At 41.9% G+C, this 18090-nt stretch overlaps 1 protein-coding gene across 4 annotated transcripts in view; it reads right to left on the bottom strand.

The window, feature by feature from the left end:
* Positions 1–18090, bottom strand: part of mtor (mechanistic target of rapamycin kinase) — a 436061-nt gene that overhangs the window by 312028 nt on the left and 105943 nt on the right. For all 4 annotated transcript variants that reach the window (XM_072478465.1, XM_072478464.1, XM_072478466.1 and 1 more), the window contains 3 exons: positions 17911–18023; positions 17191–17353; positions 692–784 (listed from right to left, as the gene is read on the bottom strand). In XM_072478465.1, coding sequence (XP_072334566.1) covers positions 692–784; positions 17191–17353; positions 17911–18023 — 369 coding nt within the window. The remainder of the gene's footprint in view (positions 1–691; positions 785–17190; positions 17354–17910; positions 18024–18090) is intronic.

Here is an 18090-nt window from a genome sequence, read left to right as displayed (position 1 = left end):
GAGATAAATTAATAAAATAGTTTTATGGTGGCCAGCAATATACAGCATTCAGGTTTTCCTATATTTACCAATAACAAAATTGAGACTACTATGCTACACAATAAAACTTATAGCAGTCATTAGTAAAATCCTCTGCCGGTTGTCACAGCTTTCCAGTCAATATGTACCTGCACACACTTGAAGAATCTAACAGTTACCATGGAGCAGGAATCACAGATACGTTGCCTCAATAAGAAGTTGCCTTTTCTGTAGGCAATCACTGTAAAATACTATCTGGGTGAAGGAGGTGAATTTGGCCTGCTTGCTGTTCATGATAAAATCATAATTGCTTTAGAATATTTTTTAGAGATGGTAAATGAGGAAACACTTCCACCATTACTATTTGACACTAAAAGGAAAATGCACTTTTTAAAGTGTTATCTGTACACCCATATAAAACATATCACATCATCACTCATGATGAACGGAAAACTTGGGTAATGCCATATAATACTACAGGATATTATACTACAGGATATTAATTGATCCATGTGCAGACTTTAGAATCACCAGGATAATGAAGCAGAGATTGAATAATGCACATTTTAAAAGAAACAGAAACAAAGGCAAAATGAGGGAAATTGTGTAACACTGTAAACAAAATAGTCTTTGCACTCGCTAATTTAAAAATAAACATTAACGTTACACTGACCTTTACAATGCGACATATTAACACATCGTATCGCTGGTGATTTATCCTGTGGCGCATCATCACCTTGTTCACCATAGGAATAAATATTTGATACTGAAAAATAGATCAGATAGTGCCATTAGAATCAATGAACAGCTACTTCAATTTATTTTAATATAGGTGCAATCAATCACAATAGTTATCAACTTTTGCGCAAAATATAGCAATGAAATGTTTTACTAGGGAGCACTGCTGTAACAAAATAGCATTTTAGATAATGTAGAAAAAGATTCTACCGTGTCAGTCTTGGCTGAGTGCCAATGGTCTTGTTTCAAAGTTAGAAGTTCTTGAGTCCAAGCCCCACTTAAAACTTGAGCACAACCTAGACTGACACTTCAATGCAGAACTGACAAAATGCTGGACAGCCAGAGGTCTCCTTTTCCAGATGAGATGTTATTTCATAGAATTTACAGTGCAGGCTTGGCCATTCGGCCCATCAAGTCTGCACCGGCCCTTGGAAAGTGCACTCTACTGAAGACCACACCTCCGCCATATTCCCGTAACCCAGCAATCCCACCTAATCTTTCTGCACAGAGGGCAATTTAGCATGGCCAATCCACCTAACCTGCACATCTTTGGACTGTGGGAAGAAACCCGGAGAAAGCCCATACAGACACAGGGAGGACGTGCAGACTCCACACAGACAGTGACCCAATGCTGGGAATCGAACCCTGGAGCAGCGAAGCAAAAATGCTAACCACTGTGCTACCATGCCACCTATATGTTAAACAATACCTTGTCTGCCTGTTTGGATGCAAAAGATCTCTTTGCACTTTTTCCAAAGAAAGGGCAGGGAGTCCTCCCAGTATCATAGCCGACCTTCATCCCTCATCCAACATCAATCTGATTATTGCATGCAACTTGGTGGTTACATTTGCCTACAGGAGAACATTGAGTACACTTCAAAGGTTCATCAGCTCTGAAGCTGTTTGGGATGTCTTGCAGTTATTAAAGCTGCTATATAAACACAAGTTTCTTCTTTTTTTCTATATATTACAGAGGAATACAAAAGTAAATAGAGCTCAACTTTTTGGAAAAGAAGACCTTGATTTTGGATTGAAATATTAACTCTAATATCTTCCCATTAGAGCAGATATCCCGGTTTTAAATAAATCCAGCATCCTGGCCTCAACTATGTTTCCAGAGACACGTGCCTGTAAAGTAATGCTGTCCAATGTCTGTACAACCCAAAACATGCAAGGTAAAGTAACAGACAAAAGGAGAAAGCACCTTAAGTGTTCAAAGATTCTTGTTGAATGATAGATTGTAGCTTTATGCATCATTTAAACCAATTAAGCACAATTGATGTCGGCAGCTTTTCCAAAAATAAAATGGTTTCTGCAGTGTCAAGGAAAAAGACTTGTGTGTTTCATCATATCTCACAGAAAGGTCCCAGAGTATCTCTCATACAATGAATTATTTTAAAGTGCAGGCATTATCATTTTGTTGTGTTACAATCCCAGTAGAGATTGATAATGTTTAAAAACTAATTGAAACTTCTAGGAAATAACTGCAAGGATGACACAAGATTTCACCTTTTAAAATTTTTACTGTAACAAATGACTAAAAGCATTATTGACGACACACTAATTTCTATTTGTAGGCAACTTTTACTTTAAACTAGACAAGAATGCTCCCCTTGTATACTCATCACACAAAGAACTCTTCACAGAATAACAATCCTTGTAGCACATCATGGTTCCACAGAAAGAATCATTGAATTATAGAAAAGTTACAGCACAGAAGGAGGCCATTCGGCTCATCTTGTCCATGTCGGCATGAAGACTCCCAGATGCCCTTTCTAATCGCACCTTAAGTAGTTTAGGGCACTTAAGGTGCAGATCCAGGTAAGACTTTAGGGCCTTCGCCTCCACCACCAACACGGGCAGCGAATTCCAAACTCCCACTACCCTCTGCGTAAAATCATTTCTCCTCATGTCCCCTCTACATCCACTTATCTTGAATCTACGTCCTCTGATTCTAGAATTCTCCAACAAGGGAAACAATTTTATCCTGTCCACCCCATCTCTTCCCCTCATAATTTTCTACACCTCAATTAAGTAACCCCTCAGCCTTCTTCGTTCCAAGGAAAATAACCCCAACCCATCCAATCTCCCTTCCTAGCCCCATTTTTCTTGCCCTGGCAACATTCTTATAAACCTCCTCTGCACCCTCTACAGAGTAATAACATCCGTCCTGTAATGTGGCGACCAGAACTGCATGCAATATTCCAGTGATGGCCTCGCCAGTGTTTTATACATTTCAAACATTATATCCTTACTTTTATATTCCATACCTCTGCCAATGATGGGGGGCACTCCATGTGTTTTCTTAACAACGTTGACTACTTGAACTGCTGCCTTTAGGGACATGTGTGCCTGTACACCAAGATCTCTCACTTCATCTACCCCTCTTTGTGTACTCCCTACAACTGTTTGACCTCCCTAAACACATGACCTCACACTTCTCGGTGTTAAATTCCATTTGCAACTTTATCAGACACTCCACCTATTCATCTATATCGCTTTGAAGGTTATAGCTATCCTCTACACTGTCCACCACTCGGCCAACCTTTGTGTCATCTGCAAATTTCCCAATCATACTCTCTACGTTCACGTCCAAATGGTTAAAAATAACACAAACAGTAAGGATCCCAATACCGAGCCCTGTGGAACACTACTTGAAACAACTTTCCAATCGCAAGGGCAGCCATCGACCATTACCCTTTGTTTCCTGTTACTAAGCCAACTTTTTATCCAGTTTGCCACATTATCCTGCATCCCATGGGCTTCCACTTTCTTGACTAATCTGCCATGTTGGACTTTGTCAAACGCCTTGCTAAAATCCATGTACACCACATCCACTACACTACCTTCATCAACCCTTCTTGTCACTTGCTCAAAGAATTCGATCAAATTTGTGAGGCAAGACCCTCCTTTAACAAATCCATGCCGACTATCCCTGACAAGTCCATGCCTTGCTATGTGAAAGTTAACCCATCTCTCAGGATTGATTCTACTAATTTGCCCACCACTGACTCAAGACTAACTGGCCTGTACTTGTTCGGCATTTTCTTCAATCCCTTTTGAAACAATGGTACCACGTTTGCATTTCTCCAGTCCTCCGGTGCCTCCCCTGTGGCTAATGAGGATTGGAAAATCATCCTCAAGAGCAGCTGCTATTGCCTTCCTGACCTCCTTCAATAGCCTCGGAAACAATCCATCTGGTCCTGGCGACTTATCAACTTTCAAGGATTTCAATCTTTCAAGTAGTTCCTCTCTCTTTATGATTATCCCATCCAGTGTGTCTCAGTGTTTCGCCTGGACTACTATATCTGCATCATCCATTTCCTTTGTAAATACAGAGACAAAATATTAATTTCAAACCCTTCCCACAGCCTCTCCATCTACACACAAGTTCCCCTCTTCAGCTCTGATAGATCCCACTTTTTCCTTAACTAACCTTTTACCATTAATATATTGATAAAACAAAGAACAAAGAACAAAGAAATGTACAGCACAGGAACAGGCCCTTCGGCCCTCCAAGCCCGTGCCGACCATACTGCCCGACTAAACTACAATCTTCTACACTTCCTGGGTCCGTATCCTTCTATTCCCATCCTATTCATATATTTGTCAAGATGCCCCTTAAATGTCCCTATCGTCCCTGCCTCCACTACCTCCTCCGGTAGTGAGTTCCAGGCACCCACTACCCTCTGCGTAAAAAACTTGCCTCGTACATCTACTCTAAACTTTGCCCCTCTCACCTTAAACCTATGCCCCCTAGTAATTGACCCCTCTACCCTGGGGAAAAGCCTCTGACTATCCACTCTGTCTATGCCCCTCATAATTTTGTATACCTCTATCAGGTCGCCCCTCAACCTCCCTCGTTCCAGTGAGAACAAACCGAGTTTATTCAATCGCTCCTCATAGCTTATGCCCTCCATACCAGGCAACATTCTGGTAAATCTCTTCTGCACCCTCTCTAAAGCCTCCACATCCTTCTGGTAGTGTGGCGACCAGAATTGAACACTATACTCCAAGTGTGGCCTAACTAAGGTTCTATACAGCTGCAACATGACTTGCCAATTCTTATACTCAATGCCCCGGCCAATGAAGGCAAGCATGCCGTATGCCTTCTTGACTACCTTCTCCACCTGTGTAGCCCCTTTCAGTGATCTGTGGACCTGTACTCCTAGATCTCTTTGACTTTCAATACTCTTGAGGGTTCTACCATTCACTGTATATTCCCTACCTGCATTAGCCCTTCCAAAATGCATTACCTCACATTTGTCCAGGTTAAACTCCATCTGCCATCTCTCCGCCCAAGTCTCCAGACAATCTAAATCCTGCTGTATCCTCAGACAGTCCTCATCGCTATCCGCAATTCCACCAACCTTTGTGTCGTCTGCAAACTTACTAATCAGACCAGTTACATTTTCCTCCAAATCATTTATATATACTACAAAGAGCAAAGGTCCCAGCACTGATCCCTGTGGAACACCACTGGTCACAGCCCTCCAATTAGAAAAGCATCCCTCCATTGCTACCCTCTGCCTTCTATGGCCTAGCCAGTTCTGTATCCACCTTGCCAGTTCACCCCTGATCCCGTGTGACTTCACCTTTTGTACTAGTCTACCATGAGGGACCTTAACCATCTTAGGGTTTTCTTTAACTTTACTTGATAATTCTTTTTCATGTCCTCTCATCGATTTCCTTATTTTCTTCGTCCCAGCATTTCTATACTCGTCTAGGCTATCTGCAGTGTTTAGTTCTTTATGCCTACCGTACACTTTCTTTTTCTGTTTGATCTTCCCCTGTATTCCTCTAGACAACCGGGGGGGGGGGGGGGGGGGGGGGGGAGAAGAGGAGGAGGAGGGGAGAGAGAGAGAGAGAGAGAGGGAGCGGGGGTGGGGGGGGGGGCTAGATTTGTCAACACCACTCTTATTTTTGGAGGGAACATGACTACTTTGTACATTTAGAACCTTTTAGTGCTTCCTACTGGTTTTCCACAGATTTATCCTCTAGCATTGCTGGCCAGTTAACCCAATTCAAAATTTTTACTCCTGTTTTATCTCTGTCCTTTTCCATGGTAATACTGAATTTAACTAAACTGTGATCACTATGCTGGATATGGTCACCAACTATCACTTCACCCACTTGCTCTTCATTGTTCGCCAAGATTGGATCTAGAATTGCATCTCCTCTCATTGGGTGTGTCACTAATTGGGTTCTTGTTCTTACAGGCAGAAATCTGCCTACATATTTGCTCTTCTGTCCCCTTTCACAATTTGGGGGTCTATAGTAGTGTGACCCATTGTTGACCCATTTAGTATATCATCCCCTCTCACAACTGTAATTGATTCCTTAATCATTAGTCCTACTCTCCCTCCTTTTTATCTCCCGCTCTGTCCTGCCTGAAAAGACTGCATCCAGGGATCTTGAGCTGCCAATTCTGCCCCTCCTTTAGCTAGGTTTCCATAATAGCAATGACATACTGCTGCCATGTCTCTACTTGTGCTATTAACCCGTCTACTTTGTTTGTAATACTCCTGGCATTGAAGTATAAAGTTTAACCTCATAATTTTGCCTTACTGGACACTTAAAACTTTGCTTCTCCTGTAATTCCAAGTCTCTCATTACATCTTCTGCATCACTAGCTAAAGTTCTACCTCCATTTTCCTGATCTGTGTTTGACCTATCTGATCCTATTCCTGGGATCTCACCCCCCTGCCACACTAGTTTAAATACTCCCCAACAGAACTAGCAAAAGCCCCTTCTAGGAACTGGTCCCAGCTCTGCCTGGGTGCAACCTGTCCAGTTTGTACTGGTCCCACCTACCCCAGAACAGGTCCCAGTGTCTCTCTAGCCACGCATTCATCTGATAGAACATGCTATTCCTGCTCACTCTGGCACGTGAAACTGGGATAATACTGAAATTACTACGTTGGAGGTCCTGCATTTTAAATTATCTCCTAACTTCCTGTACTCTACTTGCAGGTTCTCATCCTTTAGTTTACCTATGTCGTTGGTACCAATATGTACCACGACCACTGGCTGTTCACGTTCCCTCCCCAGAATGCCCTGCAGCCGCTCTGTGACATCCCAGACCCTGGCACCAGGGAGGCAACATACCATCCTCGATTCATGTTTGCGGCTACAGAGGCATCATTCGGTGCACCTAACGATTGAATCCCCTATCACTATAGCCCTGCGAATTGTTTTTCACCCACCCATCGGAGCAGCAGAGCCACCCATTGTGCTGTGGATTTGGCTGTTGCTGCTTTTTCCTGAGAGACCATCCCCTCCAATAATATCCAAAACGGTATATCTGATTGAGACCCAACTTCCAATGTACTCTTGTTAACTCAAGTAGTAACTTTGAATGGCTATCACTAGGCGCTTTCCTTAATCTTTGGTAAGTTTCCTAAATTCACTACCAACAGTAAAGCCCGTCTTGCTGATTCTTCACCTCTGGCCACGTCAAGAAGAATCCCCAAGAATGCCTCTCAGCAACCTGAGAGCATATCTGTTCCACATCTGGCTGTGGTAGTTTGCAAAGCCAAGCAACCTCCTCTCTGCTGACCACATAACCCATATTCATTGATTTATAGAGAGGCCTGTCATCTAATCTCAAAAATGGTTTCCTCTGCATCACGTGGGCTTTGTATCATCATTTTGAGAACCAATGATAACAAAATACTCAGCAGATAGGACTCTGGCACAAGTCCACAATGGCACAAGAGGCAGAGGAAGATGCACCATATGGAATATCTCAATAGCTATTCTGGTGGATGAAGACTGCAGCAGAATGAAACCTTCAATCATCTTGGTTTCCTTGCCATTGGGTCAAGGTTAAGTTCTGTTGAGACCTGTGCACAGGCAGCTATTTTTCTGAGGACATCTCCCAAATCCATCGCCGACCAGCAAAGGCAACAGGAGCAGTATTGTATTGTATGGATGCTTCTAGTCATGATCTAGCTCAGAGGCGGCAGTAACAAAATGGTCGTACAGCACTTCGGACAAGGCAAGGTGCCTTTCAGCAGCTGAAACTGGAAGTGAGCAGCCCTCTTTAATATACATCCAGCTCATCCTTTATTATCTATCTACTGCAGTAGAAACACGTAACAGACACAAGTAGTAAAGTTTGAGATTGAAACCAAGACCCTCATGGATACTGGCTCTGAAGATGATTCATACAGATTCAAAACATTAGCACTGCTTCTCTCTTCACAGATGATGCCAGACCTGCTGAACGTTTCCATATTTCCAGTTTCTATCCCTCAAGGGCACACCCTCCAGTTAACACCCAGAGTGCCGGAGACCTCTGGTGATATGACATTGACATAGCTGATCAGTGAGACCTGGTGAGCTGAAGAGGGGAAGCTCAAGGGACCTTGGAAAGGAACATTAGAAGAAGAACGGAGTTAGATTTGGCATCAATAATTAATTCATTAACAGGCTTCATGAGAACTCATTAACCGGCTTCATCTCTTGGAATAGAGAAGTGCCTCATGACTCTTTGTCTCAAACTGGCAAGGAGCCAATTCACCACCATGGTCAATGCATATGCCCCAATTCTGGATGGCAACAATGAATTGATGCAAAATTTGACAAAGCTCTCTTCTGGCTTCCAAAGGAGTACAGGTTATTCCTCTCAGTAATCTGAACGCCAGAACTGAATGAAATCCAAGTGTCTGGAATGGAACTATTGATAGGGAAGATGTTGGAAATGTCAATTCCAATGGCATTCTTCTTGCCAAATGCGTAGAAGATGGGTTTATCACCATCAGAAGAACAAGTTCAAAAAATCATGGCAACATCCATAGTCCCAGGACTGGCACCTGATCGATTAAATCATTTCCCATGCTCAGAATGCAAAGAGGTCCGCACCAAGAGAGCAATGATAGGGGCTGATGACTATTGGGCCAATCTCTCTCTCATTCATTTAATTATGTCCATCAAATTAGCTCCCAAACAATGGGGTACAACAGAAAAGATGTCCACGAAAGATCAATGTTTAAGCTCTGAACAATCCAATCAAAAGAGACTGATTCCAATAAAGCTTAGGGAAAAAAATTTCAAACTAGGGCAGCACGGTAGCACAAGTGGATAGCACTGTGGCTTCACAGCGCCAGGTCCCAGGTTCGATTCCCTGCTGGGTCACTGTCTGTGCGGAGTCTGCACGTTCTCCCCGTGTCTGCGTGGGTTTCTTCCGGGTGCTCCGGTTTCCTCCCACAGTCCAAAGATGTACAGGTTAGGTGGATTTGCCATGATAAATTGCCCTGGTGACCAAAATGGTTAGATGGGGTTATTGGGTTACGGGGATAGGGTGGAAGAGAGGGTTTAAGTGGGTCGATGCAGACCCGATGGGCCAAATGGCCTCCTTCTGCACTGTATGTTCTATGTTCAATCATGAACAGGAGAAGAGTGCCACAAGAGCTGGGGGTGTCCTTAAGTCCAATATCATTAAACCTGCAAAAAAACATTTGGATTTTCTGTCAGGAAACATCAGGACAAAAATGATCAGGCTATCAATGAACTAACCGAGTGCAAGTGCAAGACTTTTTGCACCTGGCGAATGACCCAAACTCAAGGTAAACTTGCCAACAAGTAAAGGCCGAGTTACAAAGGTGCACCAGCAACGTAACAAACATATGGCGGGCAGGCAAGGAAATTGAATATCTTGCTGACATAAGTAATATCCATGACTCCTTCGCTGCCACAAAGACCATTTATGGGCTAAGTACACAAGGACCAACTTCTCTGGGGCCGGAGGATGGGAGACATCTAATCAAGGAAAGGAACGCTTTCAACATCAGTTAGATGGAGGATTATAAAGACCTTTTCAATCAAGAATCAATTGTTGGCACAAGTGTTTGCACACCCTGAGAGAGACAGGCTCAGAGCTCCAGCAGCACCTATGGAGGTGATGACAACCATCATCCAAATGAAGTATAACACAGTAATATTTGATGGAAATCCCACTGAAATCTTTAAGCGCAGAAGGTAGGAACTAATGTTACAGCTCCATCCCCTTAACCTCGAGATCTGGACTGAAGGTAGAGTTTCAAATGATCTCCAGGCCACCATGATTGTGACAATCTGCAAAAGGGGGACAAATCTAACCAGTATGAATTACAGAGGCATGTCTCTGCTTTCCATTGCAGGAAAGATCATTGCAAGAACCCTCCTGAATCAACATATTACACTTGAAAAACTACTCCCCTGCAGGCTGAGGCCATCAAGAGGCATGGTCAACATGATCTTTACAGTTAGTGAACGACAAGTAAAATGTTGTGAACAACATTAACCTCGCTACATGGTGTTCTTTGACTGTACAAATGCTTTTGATTCTGTAAATCATGAGACACTCTGGAAAATTCTGAAAGATGGATACCCTCCAAAATTCATCATCATCCTTCACTTGCTTCATGATGATATGCAAGCAGTGATCCTTAACAATGGATTTGTGGTTAAGAGAGGAGCAATACAAGATTGCAGCTTTGTCCCAACATTTAAAAAAATCTTCCTTGCTGCTCCGTCTGACGGGAGACAAGCTCCCTGATGTGCAGCTTATTTATTCAATGGATGGTGAACTACTTAATCTCAGACACAACTATGATTAAAAATTAAGACCACCCTGACCTCAATCTTTGAGCTCCAATACCCTGATGATGCCAGAGAATCATTGACGCATTTTCTGAGGCATACAAGAAGATGAGACTTACACTCAACATTCAGAAGGCCAAAAGTCCTCCGAATGCAAATGCCCCAGCTCCATTGATTAGGATTCATGATGAGTGCCTGGAAAATGCAAAACACTTCCAATACCTTGGAAGTTATCTTCATAGAAGGCTGACATTGCCGAAGTAATCCAGCATCGCCTGAAATGTGCTGGTGCAGCCTTTGGTCACCCGAGGAAGAGATGTTTGAAGATCGCGACACCAAAACTGAAACCAAGGTCATGGTCTAACACTTGTGACTCCTTCCTTATTGTATGGGGCTGAAAAATGGACAATGGCACATCAAACCACTGGAGTCATATCATCAATGCTACCTTCAGAACATCTCACATGTTAAGTAGGAGGACAGACACACCAACATCAGTGTCCTCTCACATGCAGGAACCACAAATACCGAGAATATGATCATCAGCCATCAATTTTTTTGAATTGGACATATACTTCAGAGGTCAAGATACCAGGATCCCAAAGCAGTTCTTCTTGGTGCAGCTTAGTCAGGGGAGAGGTAAAGCATTTATGTTTGTGCTGAATGCCAACATGAAACAAATGCAACATTGACATATACTCCTGTGAAACCTTTACCTTGGACCAAACCAGATGGCAGCAGAGTCTGTGGAAAAGATCCCAGCATTTTGAGAATCAATGATAAAAAAATAAAGAGGAAAAGCAAGAATGGCAAAAAGAACTTGTCATGACCTGAACTGGTTATACACGACCAGACATCCTACATCATGTTATGACACCCTGGGCTAGTGCACAGTCAATTCCAGTCCCACAGGCCCCGGAATCCCAACACAAGAGAATTAACCAATGATTCGTATATTTTCCTGAGATGTTTGACCCTTGTCTGCTCCAATGACTTACAGGCACCAGATTTGCAAGTAAAACATTTAAACAACTGTTTATTTACAACAGGAGAAGAGATAAATGTGTAATGGTGATAATACAACAATGGTCTGCTAATACAAAGAATTTACAGTTCAGAAGGAGGCCATTCGGCCCATCGAGTCTGCACTGGCTCTTGGAAAGAGCACCCCACTTAATTCCCACACCTCTACCCTATCCCCGTAACCCAATGGCCCCACCTAACCTTTTTTGGACACTAAGGGCAATTTAGCATGACCATGCCACCTAACCTGCACATCTTTGGACTGTGGGAGGAAATCCACGCAGGCACAGGGAGAACGTGCAGACTCCACACAGACAGTGACCCAAGCTGGGAATCAAACCTGAGACCCTGGTGCTGTGAAGCAACCGTGCTAACCACTGTGCTACCATGCTGCCCATAATCTAATCTAATTATTCACCTAACCCCAGCCCACCTTTCACCCAGACAAACACAAGACAGACACACGATGGGATAGGGAAGGCCCAAAATAACAGGGATTAAACTGGGACTGAGATGTGTATCTTCGCTGCTGAGGTTGTGTCTTGGTCAGCGGCAATCTTCTCAGGACACAAAGTATTGAAAACCATTGATTGGTTCAGAACTTTCAATACGACCTTCAATTAGAACACTCAGAATGCAAGACTTCCTCTGGGGAGTTACCTTCTCCTCCCCTGACTTGGGATTTCACAGAGAAGATTCCCCTCAGATCTGTGCAATTCCAACTTGCATCCACCAGATGGACTACCAACCTCACTGAGTCGAACTGAAGTTATCAACATGAGAGTTTTAAATGAATTTTCAAATGGCCCTTCTGCCAGCACATAGCGCTGGACTGGATTCTCCTGCAGTTTAACCTGACCCTTCAGGAAGAAACTGACAGGAGAGAATTCAATTCTCTGGCTTCGCGGTTGCCTGATTAGAACAGAAATGACAACTTGCCAACAACTCCCAGGTTGTGCAGAAGAAGGAAGTATTTTGTCACAAGTCATCAGATGAGAGAGATCTGCTTTAGCATTTCAATCAGAAGTCACTCTCACAGGCCTGGCTGGAAGCATTTAAATCATCAGGCTGAGAACTCATAGAGAGAAAATGTTTTAAACCTGCTCCTGTTTCTTCCTGAGGGTTTCACAGAACTGAAACTTAAACTCTGCAAAATGGAGCTTGCCTGTGTTTCCAGAACATTCCGAAGGACTCGACCAATCAAAATCAAAAATTAAATAAATCCCGAAATTTCAGAAGAGCTGATTGGCTGCTAGCCAAATCCATCAAAATGCATCAAGGGGTGTCCTGGGCCAGTACATTAGACAAGGGTTATCTCAGGTTAAAAGCAAAGTCTGCAGTCTAAAACCAAAATCTGCAATATTGAAGTAGCCAGAAAGACAGGAAATAAAAAGGGAAACAAGGGTCAAACAAGGATTTAAAAGAGGTTCCTTACAATAACAAAAGAAAATCACCTATGTGTCATAAAGTCTGCAGATATATCAACCACCTTCAGTCTCATGGACGACAATCATCTTCGCCAGAGAAGAATAGTCAATAATAATAAATAGCTTACACCATCTTCCCAGTAAAACAATCTAGGTCTTTGACCTCGAACAAGCAAACCATTCAGTTACGATAGTCTGGTTTAGCTCACTGGGCTAAATCGCTGGCTTTTAAAGCAGACCAAGGCAGGCCAGCAGCATGGTTCGATTCCCGTACCAGCCTCCCCGAACAGGCGCCGGAATGGGGCGCCTAGGGGCTTTTCACAGTAACTTCATTGAAGCCTACTCGTGACAATAAGCGATTTTCATTTTCATTTCATTTTCATCTTATCCTCGATTTAAGCATACAGTCCCAAAACATCATAGCCTTACACCTCACAATTGTAACAGTAGACAAGTTCTGTTAGACATTTTTATATGTTGCATGGTCTCACCGATAACAATGAAAATTAAGTTTTTTGGGGTTACATTGGTTGAAGGAGGAATTTTGGTCAGAGCACTGGAAAATGCCCTTAATCTTCTTCAAATGGCAATATCCACTGGAACAGGAAACAGGGCGCAGTTTGACACTACAACCAAAATACAATATCGCCAATAAAACTGCGTGGAAAATAAACCTAGAATATTGCTAAAGCTTTGCAGTGGGACTTCAGAACATAACCTGCAATTAGCCCTTAGAGGGTGCAAGTGCACTTTATTTTTAATCGTTAGTAGCCAAACAAAGCAATCGAGATTCCAAAATAAACAACCTCTAATGGATTCCCTACAGATTAGCAAAATAACATACAAGAATTTTAAACTGATAAGTTTAACATAAAACATGCTCATCTCTAGAGTTCAACATCAACCAACCAAGGCCATGAATTAGTGAATCTCTAACATGTGTTTGGCTCAGTCTATACCCAGATGCACACCACTGTTGCTCTGGGTTTTCAATGGAACCTAGTCCATGATTACATGTTCAGTCAGATTCATGACATGTGTCTAAGATAGACAGATGAAGTCATTGCAGGCTGCTTCACACATAATTTCCCTCTATTTCAATTGCGCACATGTTGACATGCAGAAAATGAAAGAACTCACCTCACTAAATGCAAACCTGATCAACAATATGTGGAATTTTTAACGTAATGCCCTATGTTAGTGTGCTATTTTCTGTGTATCACTAGCATCAGCATAAACCCATCAGCTGCTCCTGAAACACAACTGGAGAAAGATACAGCAAACCAAAAGGAAACTTACTTCTTTGTTTCCATGTATGCACATTTTTGGAAGGTAAAAAATATTAATGTTGGGGAATGGATCGCGCTCCATAATTAACTTGCAGAATTGCATCAGGAAAATCTCAAACGCATTATGGTATATCGGCCCAAATCTTCTGGTCTCTGGAGACCAGACACATCACTGTGTTGTGTGTTGGGACTTTGCGTAAGTCCTGTGGAAGGCGTAGTTACCTACATGGGAACTGCCGGGAAGTTTCAATTTAACAATGGGAAGTTCCTCTGCTCCCCAGGACCCTCCACAAATGTCTCCAACCCCGAGTTAGAGTCAGAGACTTGGGACAGTTCCGGTGTACTTATCGGGATAGTTACCCAGGGAATATTAGACAGATTAAAACCTGGTCTAACATTTGGGTAACTACACAACTGGTCCCTATCTCTCAAGCTGATCCCCACCCACCACCCCCCTGAATCAACCCAATCACCCCCTTAAACCGCAAATGAGACCCGACCACCCGATTAACTCCAATCACCCTTCTAACCATCAGACTAGCCTCCCGATCCCATCCCACTACCCTCCCAACCCCCCATCTCACTATCCTCCCAACTTGACCCTAATGCCACCTCACCCTACTACCCACCTAACCACCTAATTCTTGAATTCCTTCTCCTTCCTTGTCAAAAGATCAATATCAACATGGATTCAATAGGTTGACTAATTTTCCTGTGCTGTAAAATGTTCTAACAATTTTCAGCTTAATAAATTAACCACTCTAGTTAGTAAATATCTCATTATAATCACATGATGAACTCTCTCCAACTTTGTAGATACATCAACATTGGCTAATCTGCCTGAAGGAGACGAACCCAAATTCTCTTCGGCATCGACTAGTTTTGTCCCAAGTTGTAGGAGAAGCACTGTTTAGGGTTTTCTTTCCATCCTCCTGAGCGTTGCCTAGATCCCTCATAACATTATCAACTCATCAGTGTGAGAAACCATGGGCACAAACCTTCAATTTACCATTCCATGGCACATCACTATGTAGAAGTGACACACTGTTCCACTATACTTGCAAAATCGATCCTTAAAACTTTGAAATAGCTTCTGTTCTTGAAAAATATACCATTTGACCTTCTCCGGATTTGAAACATTTTCTTTCAATCCACAAATGTGTAAAATGTGTCTAATTGACTCATGCTAGATAACTAAGTCCAATATTGTTCTCATTGTGTTATTGCATCCAGTGCTCAAACAGAATATCCAAACTCAGGAAAATATGCAATTTCCCACCGAATTAGAAAAATTGTCGTGCTGATAAAGAAAACCTTAAAAACTAAAACAAATAAAACAGTAAATAAAAATCACCAACATAGCAGGCCTTTAAAGGAAATCATGAATACTGGTGAAATATGTATCATTTTGTGAGGTTTAACTGTCCCAATTGTACCTGATGGCAAAATTAAGCTGAATTTCTGCACCATTAAAAAGCGCACAGGCATACAAACACATTGTGTGGGGTTTATATCAGACAATTATTTTGTAACACATACCACATTATTGCCTTGTAAATCTACACGACTGCCATCACAACATTTAGTGCCTTTCTATGAATGCCTCAAAGCCCTACTCTTAACCCTCAGTCTATCACAGAAAACCATAGCACACAATGGACTGTATCAAAGCACAGCTTCTGCCAATTATCGTTTGAATGACTAGTCAGAAGAGTATAAAGCATTCTTATTTACCGTCATCCTGAAAGTTGTTAGCTATTGAAAGGAAACACACCTCACAAGTCCTTCCAGATACAGAAACACAGCCAAAATCAGCAGCTTTAAATTTTGGCAACATTTAATCAATTTCCATTGCACTAATCAGTAATAAAATGGAATGATTTCAAGGTTGTAATTCTAATGTGGGAGGGGGAGGGCGTTCAGTGTCATTCATAACCTATTCAAGATACTCTGGCGTGTTTAGGACAGTGTTTGAATGCCTGAGTAGATTAAAACTTAGTCACTCCTTCCTGCCTACTAACGTACAATATTTATATCTAAACCTACCATTTATTGTTCTATAGATACTTAGGTCATATAAAAATGGAGATTCTGGTGGTATTGAGGAAAACATTTCCAAATAAACCTAACCTTAAGTCTTATTCCACCTCCAACTATGTGCAAATTAAAATATTTCTAAATTATAATGATCGACAACTCTCAGCTCAAGCCCACCTGAAATATTCAACTTGAAATAGGGAAATTCAAAGGCAAATGAGATTTTGGCAACACTAATAAGCCAAAGACAGAAAATGAAATTACACAGATTGGCAGATCGTATCCTGAAATGTTCTGCCACTGTAATTATTTGTTTCAGCCGGTAGACTGGCCTGCTTTGTTAATCTTTGGCACTATGATCATACAAGCACATAGTGAACCAGAATTTCAGTGGGCAAGTTAAGTAACCAATTGCTTGATAATTATATTTTCCTTTTTTGGGATTTGCGTTCTTTAAGGCAAGGGGCTTTCTTGCAACAGAATAGAACATCAAGGCATTGAGCAATAAGCACCAGTGTCGGGTTAAACATAGTTGGATAGTGTCTTGATTTTCAGGTTGAGTTTGTGGTTTTTCATTTTTGTTATCAGAATAACGAAACTGGGTTAATTCCTGTAACTGCAGCAAACTGAGATCCAGATCTCCTGTGCTCTGAATTACAGAAGCACCAAACTTAACAGAGCCGAAAATGAAGTGCTCTACAGAACAAAAATCTTTATCCCCAGGATCAAAGAGCAGACCCTCCAATTCCACCCAATGCTGGTATTTCTCTAAACAAATTGTCAATTTCAGGGCAGTCTTTTGCTGTTAGCCCATGCTCATTAGCAACTGGGTTGAGATTGCCCAAACTAACTTCATACACCAAGCCCTTACAGATACCAGAATGAAAACAGTTCTGTCATAATATTCTGGGCTGGATTTAAATCCCAGACACAGGTAAAAAGTCTGCATTTAACCAGGGACTCGTAACAGGTTTCAGAGCAGAATTTAAACACCCAAGAATTTAGGAACACACTTGGTTTTGTGAGCTAAAGCAATTACAGCATAAATATTCACACCTATAATTTGTTTTCACCTTTTTTCCAAGTTGAAATACCAATGAAGAAAGTGTGTCCATTGCAGTCTGACGCAATTCTGGAGTGCAATCAAGGGTTCGCACTATTGGATGAATAATCCTTGAGGCATAATCCGTGAAGTCCAGAGATTCTGTCAGACGATCCAGAGTCTCCAGGGCAACCCTTGTATATCAGAAAATAAGGCAGATGCACAATCAACATTTTGTCCTTCCTCCTTCTAGCCATGGGAATACTTGACTACGGTAACTATATGTACATGGAGACTACTATTTTGCTCGTTGTAGGCTTTCCATAAAAGTCTCACTATGTTCATATACTCTACTTCTCCACAGGTTGTGCATTTCTTCCAATGTTTGATTTGGGCAATCAGGCCAAAATGGACAGTATAAGTTAACTATAGTACTATTAGCCTTAATGTTACTTTGAATCAAAATACAGATCAATGGTTTTGTTACATATAGCGCAAAGTGGATAACCCCTCCCCCAACTCTTCCTCCGCCCAACACACACACACACCCAACCCAACACCAGCAGTTTTCAATATGTGAATTGACAACTTGTATTACAAAGCTGGAATCAGGTTTGAAAGGAACCAATCCACTTAAAATCTATGTATTATGAAACATTTTGTGGAATTTGCACTACTTTTAAAGAAGGAATGAATTTATGGATACTAATGACAGTATAATAAAATGCCAAACTGAAAACATACAACTTACTTTCTAGGTCCTAGTGGCACTTCCTGTCCATCAAATAGTTTGACAATTGGAGGAAGCAAAAGATGCAGATAATCATCCAGGTTTGCTCCAAAAAGCTGTATTGCATTGAGTAACTGCAAAAAGAAGTATACAAGGGAAATTTATAACAAGAGCACATTTATGCCTTGAACTGCAAGACTG

This window comes from Scyliorhinus torazame, chromosome 16 (genome assembly GCF_047496885.1).
Source record: "Scyliorhinus torazame isolate Kashiwa2021f chromosome 16, sScyTor2.1, whole genome shotgun sequence".
Classification (NCBI taxonomy): Eukaryota; Metazoa; Chordata; class Chondrichthyes; order Carcharhiniformes; family Scyliorhinidae; genus Scyliorhinus; species Scyliorhinus torazame.
This window is presented reverse-complemented; position numbering and strand designations above follow the sequence as displayed.